We start from the raw sequence: 20,352 nt of genomic DNA on the forward strand, positions 1-20,352 counted from the left end.
CCCCAGAGATGCTGGTCTGATCCCTAACCTTCTTGGTTGCTCATGCAAAACCAGGCATCTTTCAGCTTAGATGGTAATGTTTACTTAGTTCGTGATTATTCTTTTACTTCCCTAAAGGAGATCGCTCTGTTCTATTAAATTGGATATTTTGTGACATAATCTTTAAAATTAATTTACAGTCAAAATCTGTGTCAGTCTAACTTCAACAGTAGCTGACAAACTCTAACCATTGGCAAGCATGATTTAATGTTACGTTTTAGAAGAATAGATTTAGAAGAAATTCTGCAAAATGACAGGAGTTAACTGTATTGATGACTGGGTCCTCAAAACTGTGTTCAGATGTTTAACAAACTCTCTGTTAAATTCAATCTTAACCAGGTATTCTCAGGTGATGTTAAGAATTAAAGGGATCATGCTGACATGATGTTGAATTTTGGTCTTGTCCCCAAAACACATTTTTAGTTTTTCTTTTAAGATGCTTTAAGGCAGCCTCATATGTGGGCATCACAGTTTGAGTGATGCTGCCAGTTGGTCAACAATAATGTTCTAACTGCTCACTGTAGACGAGCTGCTGAAAAGATGTACCCAACAGGGATTCTAGAACAGAACAGACAGCTCTGGGTAGCCATGTGGTTCAGATTAACTTTTCAAAGATTAACTTGTTAGGACCTAAGAGTAATACTGAACGGACATTCCGTGGCTCAGATAACAGGTCTTGTTGTGGAATGAAGGATACCTTTAAAATAAGGTATTTTTTAAAAGAGCTTTACCCATCCACTTTTTTTTTTTTAAGATATCATTTATTTATTTGACAGAGAGAGAGAGAGAAAGACAGTGAGAGAGGGAACACAAGCAGGGGCAGAGGAAGAGGGAGAAGCAGGCCCCCACTGAGCAGGGAGCCCGACACAGGGCTCGATTCCAGAACCCTGAGATCATGACCTGAGCCAAAGGCAGATGCCCAAGGACTGAGCCACTCAGGTGCCCCTAAAATAAGGTATTTTTTAGAAGTGACAAACTGTCACAGGTCAGTTTCATATTACTGGATTGCTTAGTTCTCTGGGGTGCAAAAAGTCACTCTATTCCAAGAGTAGGATTCTTTACAAAGGGATTAGCACCAGTGCCACTTAACAGGATCAGGCCTGTCCTTATTGCTAATATTAATATTTAAACATATATTATTAGATCCAGATATTAAGGATGGGAACCTGGGATGAAGTCTTTCCTGGGGCATAGAGCCAAGCCTACAAAAACTTCTCAGTGCTTTCCTTAGTTGAGTACTTGCCAGTGCTTTTGGGGTTTTCCAAGATCCCGAAAACAAAGTTTTTGAGGGCATTTGAATTCATATGTTTCAACTGAACTCAAGACTATCCTGCACCATTAACTAAGGAAGTGTTCAATTATTTGGTAGTTAGGCAAGTTTCCCATGATTAAGGTAAGCATAATTACAGAGGGAAAAGTGTTATTTAGAGAGAGAGAGAGAGAGAAAGTGTGTGTGTGTGTGTGGTGGGGGGGGGTAGGGATGGAGGGATAAAAGCTAGCATCTAGATCAACAATTTGAGCTTATTATTTATTTAGGTCCCATTGCCCTAATTTGGACAGGTGTTCTCAGCACTGTTCTTCACTGATGTCTGTCTGTCTTTCTGACACTCCTTGACATTAACTACAGACCAGCTAAGGGGCTGATGCCTCTCACCTAATGACCACCCAACAGTTTCTTAGTCAACCTGTCAGTGGTGCCTTCAATGGACTGCTGAGAAGGAACACCATTAGAGACTCCTGAAGGCAGAGCTAATGCACTTCCATGCCTTCTGGAAGAGCACAGAGATGCACAGTGTTAAGAGTGAATTCTTGGACAGTCCCAAAGTACCAAGAAAATGCAACCACTGCGTGAACTGAAGTTTACATTCTCATTTTCCCACCAGAAGATTTGCTCTTGCTTGTCCCCTGGCCCCGGTCACACAGCCTATGGGGCAGTGTGACACATGAGCGATTTTAGGAAACAACTGAGAAATTACTGTGGACTCAAATGAACAGAAGACTTTTCGTCAAACTGCAAAAGTTCTAATGTATAAGTGGTGGCTGGCTCTCCCTGCACACTCAGAGATGCCCTGGAAGGTCCTCTATTTGCTATTTTAAACATCACTTAACCAAGGGAGCAAAAGAAAGAGCTCACACACATATCAATCTTGTGCTTCAGTGTACATATGCATATACACCAGTGTCTATATACAGCTCTTGAAAGCTAAATATATTTAGGTAGACTTGGAGGACTGATGTACTTGTACAAATAAGCAGAACCATTTACAGTACACAGAAGAAAGAGAAAAAAGGTGAATCAAAACGTGAAACGTACCATACTCCGGGACCTGCCCTGTCCCACGTTTCAGCAGGAGACGGACCCTTCTTCCTCCTGACTTGATGAGTTCTATCGCTCTGGAGTGTGTCATGTCCCTTGTGCTCTCCCCATTGATTTCGATGATTTGATCTCCTACCTGTTAATTAAAGAAACATTAACTCAGCCAAAGATGGATCCACTCAAACTGCATTTCCAACAGATCAGAAAAGCATCCTTTAGAGGACCAGACTCCAGAGGGCATATGAACACTTTGGTTGTACCCTGTTGCTTCTTTGAAGAGGCTAATTCTTCACTGCATCCTGAATCTGACCAACAAACTTGATTTACCTTGACATGAGTGAAAACCTCGGACCACACGTTGGGGTGGTATCTTACTTATTTTTAGTCAGTGTGGCAGAAGCTTTACTTAAACTTTTGGCATTTTTTAAAAAATTAGGGACTATGTTTGATACCACAATTCCCAATAAACCTGGTACCTTCGCTTTGAAACAAGAAGTAAATATTTTAAGGCCTTTTCATTGAACACAGTACCAGCGCTGGGCTTAGTGCAGCATTTCATTCAGCATGCTGGATGGGATGATTGGTTTTTGGGCTTCTCTGAGAATTTTTATCATGCATCATTTAAATTTCCCTGGGTGCTATTGTGATTTTGCCTTCTTTGTAAACATGGCTGGTTGATATTCAAGTTTGATGATGAGTTTTCTATCACAGTCCTTTGAATTAAAATTGAGATCCTCCATTCTCCACACACGACTAATGCCCTTGCTAAATCTTTGCCATGCTCACACCTGATTGCCAGAACTATTTGGTTAAATACCAATCCCTCTTGAATTGTTAGAAATGCCTGGGCTCCATAAGCAATTCCCATTTAGCCTTCGTGAATAGATATCTGGAATAAAAGAGGTTCAACCACGAACACATCATGTAACTCCCACAGTACCATTACTGTCAGGAACTTTTGAATTAAAATATGTTTCATTTCAGTGCAAGTCACTTAAGATAAATTAGCCAGGAAAAACACAATGAGTTGCTTTGCAAAAATGCTATTTTAGTTGGGTCCCTTAAAGCAGATCTCAACCTAAACTCTGTAACACAGACAGAATTGCAAATAAACTCTCTAGCGCAGTGCATTATCACAATGGAGGCAGGGCAAGAACAGGAACAAAAAGTGGCCATCACAATTGCGGGATGGCACTAAAATAAGACCACTCCCTACCCCCAAAATGGGGGGAAAGAACAAACACGTTTGTTATAGCTAGGGAGCAACATCTATCTTCCTTCTTTCTTTCCTTCCTTCCTCCCTCCCTTCCTCTCTCTCTTCCCCCCTCCTCCCCTTCCTCCCTCCCTTCCCTCCCTCCTTCCTTCCTTCCTTTCTCTCCCTCCCTTCTTTTTTAAAGATTTATTTATTTGAGAGAGAGAGAGAGAGAGAATGAGGAAGCGAGGGGGCAGAGGGAGAGGAGGGAGAAAATACCTAGCAGACTCCACACTGAATACAGAGTCTGACATGGAGCTTGATTCCTGACCCATGAGATCAGGACCTGAGCTGAAACTCAGAGCTGGATGTTCAACCGACTGAGCCACCCAGGTGTCCCTGTCTCCTTTTATAAAGAGTTTGCTAGGGATAAGGACTTCAATGTAATGAAAGCAAAGACTTCCCCTCCTCTTTGTGTACAGTGGTCTTCAAAAGTATGGTTTTGGGGCAGTGGAAGAAGTTTGCCTCACTGGTATAACTTCCAAATTTCACAGAAGAATCATGAACAACAGGACTAAATGATTTGTTTTAGAGGCAATGTTTGCCACATTTTTCTTCAGGTCTCCTTTCCATAAGGCAATGGGCACAGCCTGAAGTCAATCACCTTACCGGAGGCCACTTCACCCAAGCCAGTGGCAGAGAGGGGACCAATTACTGCTTTCCTAGCAGTTCCCAACCATGCCTGAAACGTCATGGCACAGTATTTACTTCTACAGTAAGTCGTAGAAGTGAAACTAAAGGTCCAATGAAGTTAGAATAGACTCTTCATGTTTAGTTAGACCCTCCTCTGAGCTTCACACTCGCATATCTACTTGATTATTACACGTCTTCACCTGGAGGTCCAATGGACACATCCAACTCAACACCAGCAGACTGGGATTACCATATTCCTCCCAAAGTAATTTTTCCTCTTAACGCCTCATTCTGGTTTATGACACCACCACTCACTCAAGCCAGAAACCTGAGGGTCATGCCCTGAATGTCTCAACATCTGTTTTTGCCTTCATTTGTATCCCACTGCTAACTAGCGCAAATCACACTTTTACCTGGTTTTCTAATATTCTCCTGTCACCCTCCCATCAATATCTTCTTCTGTCACTAGAGTCATTCTTCTTCTTCTTCTTCTTCTTCTTTTTTTTTTTAAAGATTTTATTTATTTGATAGAGAGAGCACATGCAGGCAGAGTGGCAGGGAGAGGGAGAGAGAGAAGCAGTCTCTCTGCTGAGCAAGAAGCCTGATGCAGGCCTGGATCCCAGGACCCTGGAATCATGACCTGAGTCGAAGGCAGCTGCTTAACCAACTGAGCCACCCAGGTGCCCCACTAGAGTCATTCTTCTAAGAGACATCTCCCCAAATGCTTCATGCCTATTGAAGCCTCCAGCATTTTCCACATGCTACTGCTCTCTTTGTCTTCTCCTCCCTCTAAGCCTGGTGATCTCCTGGTCTTCCTCAAGGCCAGCCTAGGCATCTTCTTCTTCTTCCTAGACCCGGTCTTCTTCTCAAGCAGACGTTTCTAATTTCTGTATTCATTTGTCACTGCACCTTACTCCAGTATTTATCAGACTTTGCTATAGTTATACTTTTCTGTCTTTCCTCCTAGACTTGTAGCTTCTTCACTCATCAAATGATTTCTGAGCACTTATCACGTGCTAGAGAGTCTACTAGGGAGATAAGATAAAGACAGAAAAAAATGGTATCATTTCTATCTACAACAAATTCTCAGTCTAACTGGAAATAAAGTGGGTAAATAAGATTATTTTTCAATATATCTTTGCTATGACTGAGACATTAACAAAGTGCTAAGGGAATACAAAGAGGGTCATCTAACTCAGAATGGGTGAACTAGTAGTTAGGGAGAGCTTTCTGGAAGGGGTGACATCTCGACTGAGTTTTGAAGTTCTCAGTAAGAATTCCCTGGGTGAAGGAGGAAGAAAAGCATTCTAGGTAGAGAAAGCAGCGTGTATAAAGACCCTGAGACTTGAGAGCATGGTATATTTGGGGAACTGTCAGGTAGTTTATTCTGCTATTCAGGAGTTCAAGTTTTATTTATTTTAATTTTTAATTTTTTTAAAAAAATTATTCACTTGAGAGAAAGAATGAACAGTTAGGGAGGCAGAGGGAGAAGCAGGTTCCCTGCTGAGCAAGAAGCCCGATGCAGGGCTCGATCCCAAGACCCTGGGATCATGACCTGAGTCGAAGACAGACCCCTTAATTAACTGAGTCACCCAGGTGCCCCTATTTTTTTTTTAAAATATCTTATTTCCTTATTTATTTAAGCAGAGGGGAGGAGCAGAGGCAGAGGGAGAGATCTTCAAACAGATTCCATGCTGAGTGCAGAGCCTGACGTGGGGCTCGATTGCAGGACCTTGAGATCCTGACCTGATCTGAAACTGCGAGCTGGATACTCAACCAACTGAGCCACCCAGGTAGCCCATGGGACTTGGGGGGGGTGTTCTTTTTAATGATATATCTTATATGGTACACATGGTACATATTTGTGAATGAATGAAGCATTTATACATGGCTTATCTTGAGAATCATGGGAAAAGGGGTTATAAACACTCTTGACCCCCAAATCAACCCTTGCTAGTCACCATTGCCTGAGGAAACTTCTATCTTGAGACTGACACTGTAATAGAGTCATGTGGAAGGCAAAGAAATCTCATGGTGTTACAGAAGTGGTCACATGTTGTCTGCATTCTTGTCACATACTTGAGTATAGTAAGACTTAGAAATTTGATGTTTTTCATTCTCTTGCGCATTTCTTACGTTTCCTTTCTCCTACTAAGAGTTCATGAAAACTGAGGGAAGAGACGTTAGCATGGGAGAGAGAGGTGGCGGAGATTGGAAGACTGCAGGACTGGTTGAGAGACAGAGGGGTTCAAGGCCTCTATGGGGGCCACACTGATATCTCCTATGCGGGAGTTTCAGAGCTGGGGCTCTGGGAAGGGTCAGGGCTGTTATTTTTACTGAGCACCCAGGAGCATGGCCTGACTTCTTGGCGTGGCAGATTTCCATATTTTAGCTTTTGATATAGTGTCTCCTCAGAGGGAGAAGAGAACATCTTTGATGCTGGTTGGAGAAAGGATCCTTAGCCTTTGTCTAAGACTTCCATTCCCTTCCAAAGTCCCCTCCCCATGACAGGACATGGGAGGATGGAGTCTGCTGATTTCCTGCCTCATTGAAAGCAGTGGAAGTTTGGGTATAGTCCTAGATCTTACCAAATTCAGAAAAAAAGAAAAATTGGTGTGGTTGGATGCCAGTCAGGTAATAAGACGGAAATGCTGTCCCTGTCACAGACTGAATCTTACAAAGTGTGCTGAGCAGATTATAAAAGTGGGCCAACTCATTTGCACCTAGTATCATTGATAATAAACTCAGTGGGAGCCCAGACTCAAGACCCCTGTTCCTTTTTTTTGTGAAATGATGGAAATTGTACAAAAGACTTAATTTTTATTTTTACCTTACTCATAGTGGTATACACAGTCATCTTAAACGGGACTCCCTTCTGTATTTGATTCCTTTTGCTTTTATCCTTATTACATGGATATATAAGGAGTCTGTCAGGGCAGAAGAGGTTCCCTGATTACCTTCCTATGTCGTCTGACTTCACTGCAGCTGTCAGGATGTGGCCAGTTGAAAAGCATCACTTTCCTCCCTTATGTGTGAACCAACTGGGGGAATTAATTTGTGGGTTAAGCCGCTGCCTTCGGCTCAGGTCATGATCTCAAGGTCCTGGGATCGAGTCCCGCATCGGGCTCTCTGCTCAGCAGGGAGCCTGCTTCCCTCTCTCTCTCTCTGCCTGCCTCTCTGTCTACTTGTGATTTCTCTCTGTCAAATAAATAAATAAAATCTTTAAAAAAAAAAAAAACATTGGGAAATTTGCAGTCCTTTCAGGGATGAAGAAGAAAGACGAGAACTATCTTCAACAAAGCTCTGTTACTAAAATGGAACTTTACACAACTCCTCAATTTATTGGGGCACCTGGGTGGCTCAATCAATTAAACGTCCGACTCTTGACATCAGCTCAGGTCTTGATCTCAGGATTGTGAGTTCAAGCCCTCCTTTGGGCTCTATGCTGGGTGTGAAGCCTACTTAAGAAAAACAAAACAAAACAAAACAAAAAAACCAAAACCCCCCCCCAAAACCCCAAAACCACCAACCAACCATTGACCTGTTAGAGAATTTTTAAAATATCAAGTTCTTGTTAGAATTGAGAGAGAGAGGGGTACAGGGAGAGAGAAAAAGAAAAAGGGAGGTGGGGAGAGAGGGAGACCCAAAGTTCATGAACACGTGTGTGCTAATTTGGGTGTGTCAAGGAGATGTCAAATTTAGGAAACTAACCAAAGGACTTAAGCTAAAATTCTAGGCATTCCTCCCCCCCCCCCAATTTTTTGTGTAAACCAAATTTAGGGATGTACAGGCTTCCCGTTAGGGAATAAATAAGTCACAGGGATGAAAGGTACAGCTTCGGGAAGTCTATGGTATTGTAATAGTGTGTATGGTGACACAAGTAGCTACACTTATGAGCACAGCATAACGCACAGACTTGTTGAGTCACTATGTTGTACACCAGAGGCTAATGTAATATTGTGTGTCAACTGTACTTCAATAGAAAAAAAAGAAAAAAGACAAGACAAGACTGCCCTCTGTTGGCACAGCCTAGTAACTTCTGCATTTCTACTCCCACATTTCCGTTCAATACATCATGGCGGATTTTTCTTTAAGCTATTACCAAATCCTAGAACTTGCCAGGGGGTCTGCAGGTAAAACCTTTTCTCTTCTTATTGGAAAAGCAAGGCAGGGAAAGGTAAAGTTTCAATATTTCTTAAGTGGTTAATAGATTAAGTCGTAGGGAGAGAAATGTAAACTCCGACCTGTGTGCGTTTTTGTAGCGAAGTTGTAGAGAAAGTATGTGTCTTGGCTCAATGAAATATTTATAAGAACTCAATTATCTTGGATTTCCTTTAACCCTAAGTCACAGTCATTACCGCTCAAGTCTTGCTCCGACATCTCACGAACATGCTTCGTGGGGTACTAACTTGACTGCCCTCACTCCTACTACTGCCCCACAAGCATCTATCCTGAGTGATTATATATGACTAAAATCCTAGGTTATAATGTGAGGGTTTGAGTTCTTTCCGAATTTTATACAAACAAACAATGGATATCTATCTCTCTTCCTCATTTCATGGAAGATTTAGCTTTGCACCATTTTTGTGGCTAATGATCTGAGATCACAGGGTAGCACCACCAAATTCTTCACTTACAGGCTGGCTTCTCTTGCTGACTCCAGACTCCTCGTGGGCAGGGGCCATACCTACTGTCATCTACACAGTTCCTGACAAGTAGGCCTGTGGTTAATCACAGTTGACTATGTGGTTGAAGTTTGCTTTTCAGTTAGAGTAGCCGTCTGTCTTCTCACGATGCAGTGAGTTCAGCTTTTGAGCATCTCTGCAGATCTTAACGCTTTCTTGAAATGCTGCCTCAAGCCCTTCTAACTACACCACAGCAATTTCAATAGTACTTAGAGGAGGCCAGTGAGGTTTCAGTAATGGTGACCTACAAAAATTGGTAGAGACAGGTAAAGCAATGGGAAACAAATGCTAAAGGATTGAAAGAAAGCAGAATGGAGGCCGAGTGTGAAAGAAATCATAAAGTGCCAGGAAAAAAACATTTGAATCAGACTGTGGGCCGCTGCCCGCCACGGGCACCATCACCAGGTGCTCTGACAACAGGACCCCTGGGCCTTGATGGTACTGCTGTAGCAAAGGGACAGGCTGATTTTCAACTTGAATAGGTAATGGCTGCTTTCACAATTAACTTTTGTTAGATATTATTTAATAACTCTTACAGTAAAAATGTTTTCTAGGAGGTTATACTGTTGACTTTCCATGTCTTCCACGAGGCTGGTGCCTGAGATAGATGAGACCCAAGCCTCTCTTTAGGACCTGGCTCTTGTTCCAAACATTGCGCACTACTGCTTCAACAAGGCGCAGGAGCCCAGCAAGTCAGCAGCTTTTTCCAGAGGGAAAGTTCCCAACCCAGTTGGAAACAGAAGCACGTGTCTGAGAGCACCAAAACTCTGCAACTTTTATTTGCCTCAATTAATATATACACGGAGAACTGTCTGAAACTCTCTTTAGACTACATTCTAGAAAGTAATCACTTAAAAAATCCCAACTTCTCTCAAGAGACTTCACCCAAACACAAGTGTGAAACAGCCCTTCTGGATTTATAGAAGGGTCCCTCATCAACGTCCTGCCTGAGCACACATCTGCTGAGAAAGGCCACGATGGTGAGGGGAACAAGTGCGGAACAAGACGTTAGGGGCTGCTGCAGAATTCTGAGGGGTTATTTCTTGAGGAGGGTGATGTACCCTATTTCATATCCCCCTTCAGAAGAGACTTAGTCACAGCTCAAACAAAGCTCAGTCTTTTTTTTTTTTTTTTAAGATTTTTATTTATTTATTTATTTGACAGACAGAGATCACAGGTAGGCAGAGAGGCAAGCAGAGAGAGAGAGAGGAAGGAAGGGAAGCAGGCTCCCTGCTGAGCAGACAGCCTGATGCAGGGCTCGATCCCAGGACCCTGGGATCATGATCTGAGCTGAAGGCAGAGGCTTTAACCCACTGAGCCACCCAGGCGCCCCAAAGCTCAGTCTTCGGCTTGGGCATACTGCCTGCTAGCTGGGGTGATGCTTAGGTGGGTCATTCCAAACAGGGTGCCCACTCTGGTGGAGATTCAAGGGGAGCTCTCCATTCAGAAGCCCCCCCTTTTTTTCTCATTATTACTTTAAAACCCTCTAATTATAACATGAAAATAGATATAAAATTGAAGGATGATGCAGTGCCAAGTTTGTGGGGGTCAAGTCTAAAGTACGATTTGGCAACTTTCCCAGCAAACCTTTCTTTTTTCCTTGTCAGATATTTAGCAATACTAACCTTATACAGATAATTTTATTAGACTACTTCTTCCTAAATCTCCTTGCTCTTCTAGGGCTTCTCATGGGAGCTGATGTGCCATTCTTCACATCCTCAGGCTCCCTGATGATCTCTTCCTACCTGTCTAGAGTAGTTCTCTTCTTGTGCCCTTTGTCTAGAATCTGCCCTCCACTCTGCAAATAGCTGAATTCTACTCATCCCTTCAGACCTGCCTCAGGTGTGACCACAGCCAGGAAGCCTTCCATGATCCCACCAGTCTGGGCTGGGTGCCTTTGCTCAGTGTTTCTTTAAAAGTGTTGAGCTTCGTCTACCACTATGTTGTAAATTCTCTAAGGGCAGAGGCTTAGCCACGTGGGATATTCCCATACATATTTGTTCAATAGATGGATGTATGATTGAAAGAAAACATTTTTCAGAAGTTGTTTCTTGACTCTTTCCTCCTTATTGTGTAAACCAAATTTAGAGGAGATCTATAAAAAGTTTAAATTTGGTTTCATGATCTATGTCAACCAGGTGGAAGCGTGATCAATTAATATAAACTATATGTAAGTGCTTTGTAAACTCCAAACTATACAAATATAATACTGTATTATTAATTCTCATAATTACTACTATCATTGTCATCACATGGCAGAGTGGAGAAAAAAATGAACGCAGTTGTAAGCTGTTTATAATGAAACTAGGAGAGAAGCAATTGAACTACTGGGGATATTTCATGGTGGAAATGAGGTAAATGCTTTTCTTAAAACATCCCTTAGAAGTGAAAAACTAAAAAAGAAATCTTCTGTTGGTTTGGTAAGTTCTGCATTTTAGGAATTCCTATAGGATGTTGATGTTGTTTTTCTATTTTTATTCTATGATTTTAGATAGATAGTTCTATGGACAGCTCATCCAAACCCTAAGCTAAGACAGAGGGATAACTTCCATTGTGGTGACAGACATGAACGCAAACGAAGATTTTCAAGACAAACTGGTTAAAGCAAAATACCTTCTTCGAGGGAAAAAATAAGCACGACACTTTTGACTTTCATATGTCTGTTTGACGGCTCAGGCTAGAAGCAGTAGCTAGGGAAGCATCTTGAAATGATCCACCTGAGCAGGAAGAGAAGGCCCTCATTGGCGGTTCAGCTAGTTGTCTCATCCATTTGCCCAGAAATCACTTGTGTTAGGTCATGAAGTCAGTTTCCCAATTTGATTGAAAAACAACCAAAAGGAAATCAAAGAGGAAACTTTCTATTGTGGACCTGGTGTCAGCTGTCATTTCTCTTTCCTGGATGTAATCAAGAGAAAATGAGGGATTATTATTCCTAATCAGATGCAAGCATTATGCTTTGTTTGATGAGCGTGATGTTGGCAAAGGGTGACAATGGTTTTCCTGATGCCAACCCACTTGAATATTGCATCTACGTCCACTTTCTGTGTAGGTGCCAATTCCAGACCTGACACTTTCATGGTGTCAGAATGTGAAAAGGTGTACCAAGATGGTGGTCCAGTCAGCTGGGATTTTGCATATAATTTAATGATGGGACTATTTCAGTGGCGTGGGCAGGGTTCAGGAATCAGAGGGCTCTTGAGGCTTGCAGGTGGGGACTGTTACCATCTCTGGCTGGAAGAGCCTGGGAGAGGAAGGCAAATTTCAAGGGTCTGATGAGAGCTGTCATTCTAGAGGGGTGGGTGCTGCCAGGCTCAGCGCATGGAGGCCGGGAGCAACAGGGGGAACAAATACCTCTCTGTGGCAGATAGAATAATGTCCCCCTCAAAAGATCTAGTCTCTGGGGGCGCCTGGGTGGCTCAGTGGGTTAAAGCCTCTGCCTTTGGCTTGGGTCATGATCTCAGGGTCCTGGGATCGAGCCCCACATCGGGCTCTCTGCTCAGCAGGGAGCCTGCTTCCTCCTCCTCTCTCTCTCTCTCTCTGCCTGCCTCTCTGCCTACTTGTGATCTCTATCAAATAAATAAATAAAAATCTTAAAAAAAAAAAAAGATTTACTCTCTGGAATCTGTGAATATGTTACCTTACATGGCAAAGGGGCTTTGCAAATGTGACCTTGAGATGGGAAGTTAAGAACCTTGAGATGGAAAGATCATCATCCCACGTTGTCTGGGTGGCCCCAGTGTAATCACAAAGGTCAAAATCTGAGAAAGAGAACATGGAAGGGCAGAAGCAGAGGTGAGAGATGAGAAAAGGTACCTCGCTGCTGGTACTAAAGATGGAGGAAGGGGCTATAAGCCAAGGAGTGTAGGTGGCTTCAGTAGCTGGGAGAGGCAAGGAAATGGATTCTCCCCTAGAGCCCACAGAAGGAACCAGCCTTGCTGGTAAGATGACTTGATTTTAACCCACTGAAACCACTTTAGAATTCTGACCTCCAGAACCATAAGATTGGTGTTGTTTCAAGCCACTAAATTTATTGTTATTTGTTAAAAAACTATTACACTTTCTATTCTCTCTCTACAGGCCCTCTGATCTGCTATACTTCTCAGCAGCAAAATCCAACAGGAAACCGGAGAGCAAGACAGTGTGTGTGATGAAGGCAAGGATCAGTTCCCCAGGACACAGAATAGGGAAAGAAGGAAAGACAATGGATCCAGGAGGAGGCAGAACAAAAGAACAGATTTAAAAACAATGAATGAATATGACATATGAAGGCTGCTATGGCCTGATTGTTTATATCCCCTCAAAATTCATATGTTGAGATCCTCACCCCCAAGGTGATGGTATTAGAAGGTGGGGGCCTGTGGTAGGAGATTAGATCATGAGCACAGCCCTCATGAATGGGATTAGGATCCTCATAAAAGAGAACCCAGAGAGCTCCCTCACCCCTTCCAACATGTGAGGACTTCCAGCTTCCACAATGACGAGCACTAAATTTCTGCTGTTAATAAGTTACCCAGTCTGTGGTATTTTTGGTATAGTATCCAGAAGAGACTAAGACAAAGGCTTTAAGAAATAATTTAAGAACAAAACATAAAAATTGGGTGGTGGCAACCATATTGGAGAAGCTAGTTTTGGAGAAGCTAGTTTTGGAAACCTCTTTTAATATATTTTAAAAAAGATTTATTTATTTTAGAGAGACAGAGAGCATGAACTGGGGGAGGGGCAGAGGGAGACAGAGAGAAAGAATCTCAAGCAGACTCCTCACTGAGCACAGAGCCTGAAGTAGGGCTCAGTCTCGCAACCCTGAGATGATGACCTGAGCTGAAATCGAGTCAGATGCTTAACAGGCACCCCAGTTTAAAGATTTCATTTTTATAGAAATAGTCTCTTAAGATAGCATTATAGAAAAACAAAGGTTATGGAGTTGAACGTGCTTTTCAAAACTGACTTCCATTCTGATCCCAGCAGCAGCTGGTCATTTCCTCTTTCTCTTCCGTGTTTTTCCATTCCTCATTTCTCTCTTCTCCTTCTTCCTTTGGTCCATATAGGTGCCACAAGCATCTTTTAAAGCTCATGTCTGTGTTGGTCTCTCTCCCCTTCGGACACCTCCCCACCTCACCCCCTTCTTCTTGAGCAGAATCCAAGCTCCTTGACCCAGTGTGAAGATCACACAGGACCTTGTCCCCTCATCCTTCCAGCTTATCGCCCACCATTTTCCTGTGTTTCATCTGGCTGGCTTCTCATTCCTCCCTTCTTCATTGGGTTCTCTCATGTGGGCATTTTTGCTCTTGCCCTTACCCCTGCTTGTCATTCTTACCATTCTCCTGCCCCCTCCAATCTCATTTTGCAATCATGCCCATTCTCAAAGTTTCCTCTCAAATCCTCCAAGAAGCTGTCTCTGGTCGCTCCAGGGGGAAGCTCTCCTCCTTTCTCTTGGGCTCTTCTGCACTTTAGCTACAACCTCTCTTATACTACTTACTGCAACCCTGCCTTTCATTCTAGTTATTGTGTGTTTATTTGCCCCACTACCATTTCTCACTTCTGTACTTACTGAATTATAAACTCCTGGAAAGAGGGATTTTATCTTTGTGCCTTCTAGTAATAGGTAGCACACTGCCTTAAAAATAATAGATAATAAAAACTTACTGGTAGTGGGGACAAAAATTGTTACTGCATAAAATATAAATGATTAATGGGAGAGAATGAGTCTTCAGAGGGAGTTGAGAGTGTGGGGGTTGAGAAAGAGAGTGCTCTGAGGACAGACTGCTTTGCAAACATCTGTGCCTTGCTCACTATTGTTTTTCTACTGTTGGCTAAGGTGCTTGGCACAGGGTAGTTTCATAAACATGTCTTAAATGGATAAATAAATGTTAGCTACTTCATTTTGGCCAAGGCTGACCTTGAATTCCATGAGAAGGACTTCACAGAAGTCCCTCTTACAAAATGAAGGTGAAGAAATGTCTGAAAGTAAAAACAATACCATCTTCTAACTTGCAATAAGAAATAAGCTTAGAAGAAGAAGAAGACCCAGTCACAAGGTGGAGGCATCTCTTTTCTTTTTGGTGTAACCATACCTTTGTTGGCATAAATGGGTGACAACAGACATTATTTTTTGTATTTCCTGAGTCCTGTAAGAAGTGCTGGAAAACACATTCTTACAGTACTAGAATTTCCCTTCCCAGTGTACAGTTTGAGGGCAAAAATCACATTTTACATTTCTAGAATATACTTTATAGAGGCAGCTAGCAAAATACTGTGTGAGTGTGAGTGTGTGTGTGTGAGAGAGAGAGAGAGAGAGAGAGAACAACAGAGAAAATGGTGGGTTGATTGATTGATTGATTGGGGGGTAAAGTAAAGAAAAGAAGCAGTTCTTGATAATACACCCACCAAAGCACACTTGGGGCATTGAGGGCAAGGAGCCCGTATTACTAATCTTTGATCTCTGGTTCCTATTATCTTACTTTAAGATGAAGACCGCACTTCGGGGAGGAAAAGAGATTTGTGAAAGGCCATGTAGCATACAGGAGGAGATGACAAGACACAGGACCTTTAATGCCCAAACCCAGAATCCTCATTCTTTCTGAGATTGCTTTCGGATTGTTGAGCCATGGAGAAAGATATGAGTAGGTTTTTATTTAGTTCAGAATGAAAAGTTCCTTCTACATGAAGATGTGTAAGATATTTGTGATTTATTATTAACCTTTGGTATATTGTTTAAGAACACACACATAATCACATGTCACAAATAGCTTTGAGGTCCAGGTTCATGCAAGCATGAGCAGAATGAGAAGGAAGGTCTGATGAAAGGTGGAACGAGAATCCCTACAACGGTGACTAAATCTAATTAGGGCTTTGTGGGTCTGAACTTCCCTGATCATTTCAACAACTCTCTCCTTGACTACATGTTGTTTCTATAGTGTCAAAGTTTCAGATCAACAGAATAATGGGTGTTCTCGTGTCTGATTTTTAAATGCACAAGGAGTATGTATACAGGGCAGAAAAAATTCCCATCTTCCAGTGGGCTATCTTTGTTTGTTCACAAAGAAAACAAAAACCACTCTTTCTTAATAGCTTAATTTTAAGACAACTCTCCAGAGGGTCTTTACTCATTGCCACAATCTTCAATTGTACTGGAATGGAATGTGAGGATTACAGTAATTTTTCTATTGATATACTAACACTGAATACATAGAAAGTTAGAGAAGCATTGTATCACTATCATTTCGATGCACAAAATAAACATTATCTACTTTCTTTTCTTTTACTATTTAAAGTCACATTTTAATTACTTAAATTTTACAAGTAGGAATGTAGCCGAGTGTCTAAAACTCTTGTTTCTGTTCAAGTTAATTCAGATTGTCCATCCATGCATGAGAACAGCTGAGCTATGAAATTGGGCAGCATGTTTTCTGGCAATAATGAGGAGATAATATTCCTTAGGAGTATTTAAGTGACATCACTATTGATAGGTTAATTGGAAATAAAAATGTAAAGCTTTCTTAAATCACTAGAATAAAAAGCCTCTGGTTTATCATAGCTTCAAAATGCACTTTTTGAACTCTCCCCACTTGGCAGTTTAGGTTAATAACTGTCTGATTAATGTAACTGTGGCTAGTCTCAGAGTTCCACGTACATCCCATGGCAAATCAGCCACTTTTAAAAGGAGACTTTCCCACTTAAATCTTGATTCACAGTCATTTTTGTTCCCTCCACTCCTCTCCCAAATGACTTGAGAAACGACTCCTGCGTCCAGGGAAATGCATGGAATGTTGGACGGAGATAAGACATGCAGTTTGATGTGAGGTCATGACACGTGACTTGAGTCACGACTCTGGCATATGAGATACCCTCCATGTTCAGAGATGGGAGAACCCCTTGCTGCGATTTAGTGAGTTTCATAATTAATGATTTTGACAAAGATAGCTAAGGTGACATTGCTCTATCAGGTATCCTAACTAGACTCAAATCATCTTCAGTTCTCTGTGTGAACATTCACACTTGGTCGACTATAGGCAAACATTTAGATTTCTCTACCTCTCCTAACCTCTCAATTACCCAGGAGCTTATGATGCGGTCGTGCACCACCTGGATGAAAAAGTTGACCCCCTCACAGTAATTAGCACTTACTGAGCATAGTTGTAAGCCAAATATTTTCCAGGTAAGTTAGAAGCATTAGTTCATTTAATTCTCAAAAAAAAAAAAAAAAAAAAGAGCAAACATACTCTAGAGACAACAAAGCAAAATTCGAATTAAGTTTGGGAAGCAGAATTCTAACTCATAGATATAAATACATATAGATATCTATATCTGAGTTAGATATATATATATCTCTCTATAGCTATAGATCTCTAATTTACTGGCAGCCAGCCAATTAACTTATGAATGATGCAGAGTGGGTGTCATGGGCACCAAGAGACCAGGTTAGTCTTCGCATGGTTAGTTACTTTGAGCTGTTCCACACCACTGACTGTACCCCTTAATTTGGGCTAGCAGGTACTTTTAACACTTGGTGTGGATAGACACCCAAGAATGACTTGGATCCACTTAATCATGCTTCCCTGATCCTTCCACTTCCTTCAGTGTGTTTTTTGTCCTTGGTCCTTGCCTTGGATGATGGCCCTCATCATCTCTTCCCTTCAGTTTCTTACACTTCCACGTTATCTTTGGCTATCTCTAGTGTGGTCCCTCAAACCTGCCTGGGTTCACTACTTTTAAAGGCTGACCCCTCCTGGGCGCCTGGGTGGCTCAGTGGGTTAAGCCTCTGCCTTCGGCTCAGGTCATGATCCCAGGGTCCTGGGATCGAGTCCCGCATCAGGCTCTCTGCTGAGCGGAGAGCCTGCTTTCCTTTCTCTCTCTCTCTCTCTCTCTCTCTCTGCCTGCCTGCCTCTCTGCTTACTTGTGATCTCTGTCAAATAAATAAATAAATAAATAAATAATCTTTAAAAAAAAAAGGCTGACCCCTCCTATATCGTCTCTGTATAATCTTGTATTGTTTTTGGTGTGATGCTGTCTTGTCATTTTACAAATATGGCCACGTGTCACCAAAAAGACTGAGTATAAATGAGTGAGTGGAAAGTTTCAAATTCATCAACATTTCTAGGAAAAACAATTCCACAGGCTTATCCTGCTGGAGAATCTTTGGTTTCTAATCACCTTTGTTTTCTAAGGATACCACATGGCTACTGTCACTTGTTTGACTGAAGTGTTTCTAGGCACAGAGGTATAAATGCATGATTGATTTATTTTTCCAATAACTGCTACCAGCTGTGCTCTGTTGACCTCCCTCCACCGCTTACCCTCTGGGTAGTACTCCAATTCCATTATCTTTCAACACTTGCAGCTGTTAAAAAAGCCTAGTGCAGTTAGCACTGCAGTCTTACTTCCAATTAAAAGCTCCCCTTCCCACCACAGACTGTGCTGAAGGCTTGAACCACTTACATGGGGAAAGAGTCTTGTTCTCTCCCAACACCTCCTTCTTTCTCCTCACCGTCTGCTAGAGAAGCTCTGATGGCCAGGTAGTGAAGAGGTTAGTGAAGAGTTCCTGGTGGATAGCCTGCCTTCCTCTTTTTGTTGCTGTTCTAGGTGGCGGTTCTCAATCACATGCTCATTTTGTGCCAGGGACTGTCTTAGGTGCCGGAGTATTATGGGAATGAAGATAAAATTTCTAACCTCAGGGAATTTAAACTCAGTGGACACCCAAACGCTGCCCCTCTCCTAAGGATGCCTTGGGTCACTTCTTTGGAAGACCTGATGTGGCATTTCTATATTGGGACACACTGATGAGGTTGGCCTCTTCTTTTGCTATTTGGCACAACGGGTAATATAACCTACAGCCTCTTTCAGCAGGGGTCCCTTTGGCCAGAAAATATCCAACCAGAAAGGTGTTTAAGCCCTAAAGCACCTTCTATAGTGCTGACTCAACCCATGGGGAATGGTGGGGATCCAGACTGCCCTAGAACTCCTCTTCTTGCTTTCTCTCTTTCCTCTTTCTCTCCCTTCCCCTGCTCATCAAGGTCTCTTGTGGATTCACCAGCTCAGCCCCCTCTAGATAAGAAGCAATCATCAGCCTCCTTTGAGATAGAAGGCGAGGAGGTCAAATATTCTCAATCTTGTGGGAGGGGAACAGGGCAAAGTCTAGTATCTCTTTCCCCCATGGGGGATGAGGAAGGGAGGAGGGAAGTCTAATGCTTCCCAAACTCTGTTTTCTCCCAAAGAGAAACTTTTACTTCTACTCTGCATTGGGAGAGTATAAGAAAGGACAAATCAGAAGGACTAGTTCTGTGAAACAGCAGCTCCCAGCAGGCCACCCAAGGACATGGCTGCCCTCACTGTGGCTGATTCCCTAAGTCAGGCTGAGCCCTTACACCATCATATCTCATGGAGAGGAAGAGCAGAATAAAAACAGGGAGTTGAATGAAGCATGGAGATTATCTGTTAGTTTTGCTCATCATTCTTACTCTGGATAATTGAAAAGTGACCTCGTTTTCATTTCTCCTTTGAGTTCCTTAACGACCAAGTTTTTTGAAAAAAGTGGGTTCCTGACTACAATGTGCATAAAGGTGTTTATTACTACATATTCTTCTAAAGGTTTTAGTAGTTTGCTTTTCACACTCAGTCTTTAATCCACCTGGAACTGATTTCTGTGTGTGGTGTGAAGTAGAGATTCATTTTTATCTGTATGGATAGCCACTTGTCCGGGCACCAGTTATGGGGAATCTGTTCCCCAACACTGACGTGTGAGGCTGCCTCAACCACACATTGGGTCTCCATACCAGTTGGTCTTTTCCTGGGCTTCCCACAGTGTCCTTTGGTCAATAATGGCCAGCCCAGTGCCAGCATTCCTATCAGCTTGAGTCCTGTCGCCCTATACATAAATCTTGTAGGTCTTTTATAGTCTCACATTTTTACAGTCTCACATTTACTCTCATTTTCAAATACAAATAATTTCTAAAATCTCTAGGTTCCATATAGTGAACAATCATCTGAATTGCAGGCATAAGAAAAATACCTACACTTTATCTCTTTACTTCACTTGCAAAGTATCAGGAAGTGCCCATTGCTAACTCAAATATTTTAACTGTAGTTTGCAGACAAAGGTTTTATTAGAAGTTAATCCATTAACTGTTTAAGAGGTCTTTAGAAAATGAGAAGTATTTTTCCCAAAGAATTAAATTAATCATATAAGTAAAAGTGGAATTATTTTAACCATCCTGTCATTTTCTTGGTGACGTATTTAGGGAATGACAGAGTTATAAAGGATAAACTATTTTTTCTTGCCTCATATGGTATATTTTATAATAGTGGACCATTTAATACCCAACTGCCTATTCCAGCCCATTCAAAAGTGGGTTTTCCCCAGGAGTACACAGCAGAATTACCTAGGGAAATTTTTTTTTTAAAGATATTATTTATTTATCCGACAGACAGAG

The 20,352-nt window shown here is 42.0% G+C and overlaps 1 protein-coding gene across 4 annotated transcripts in view; it reads right to left on the reverse strand.

Annotated features, from left to right (window-relative positions):
- MAGI2 (membrane associated guanylate kinase, WW and PDZ domain containing 2) overlaps window positions 1-20,352 on the reverse strand; it is a 1,353,147-nt gene that overhangs the window by 70,610 nt on the left and 1,262,185 nt on the right. For all 4 annotated transcript variants that reach the window (XM_044245895.1, XM_044245894.1, XM_044245897.1 and 1 more), the window contains one exon: window positions 2,354-2,492. In XM_044245895.1, the coding sequence (XP_044101830.1) occupies window positions 2,354-2,492 (139 nt within the window). The remainder of the gene's footprint in view (window positions 1-2,353; window positions 2,493-20,352) is intronic.

Source organism: Neovison vison, chromosome 4, assembly GCF_020171115.1.
Source record: "Neovison vison isolate M4711 chromosome 4, ASM_NN_V1, whole genome shotgun sequence".
In the NCBI taxonomy this organism is placed as follows: domain Eukaryota; kingdom Metazoa; phylum Chordata; class Mammalia; order Carnivora; family Mustelidae; genus Neogale; species Neogale vison.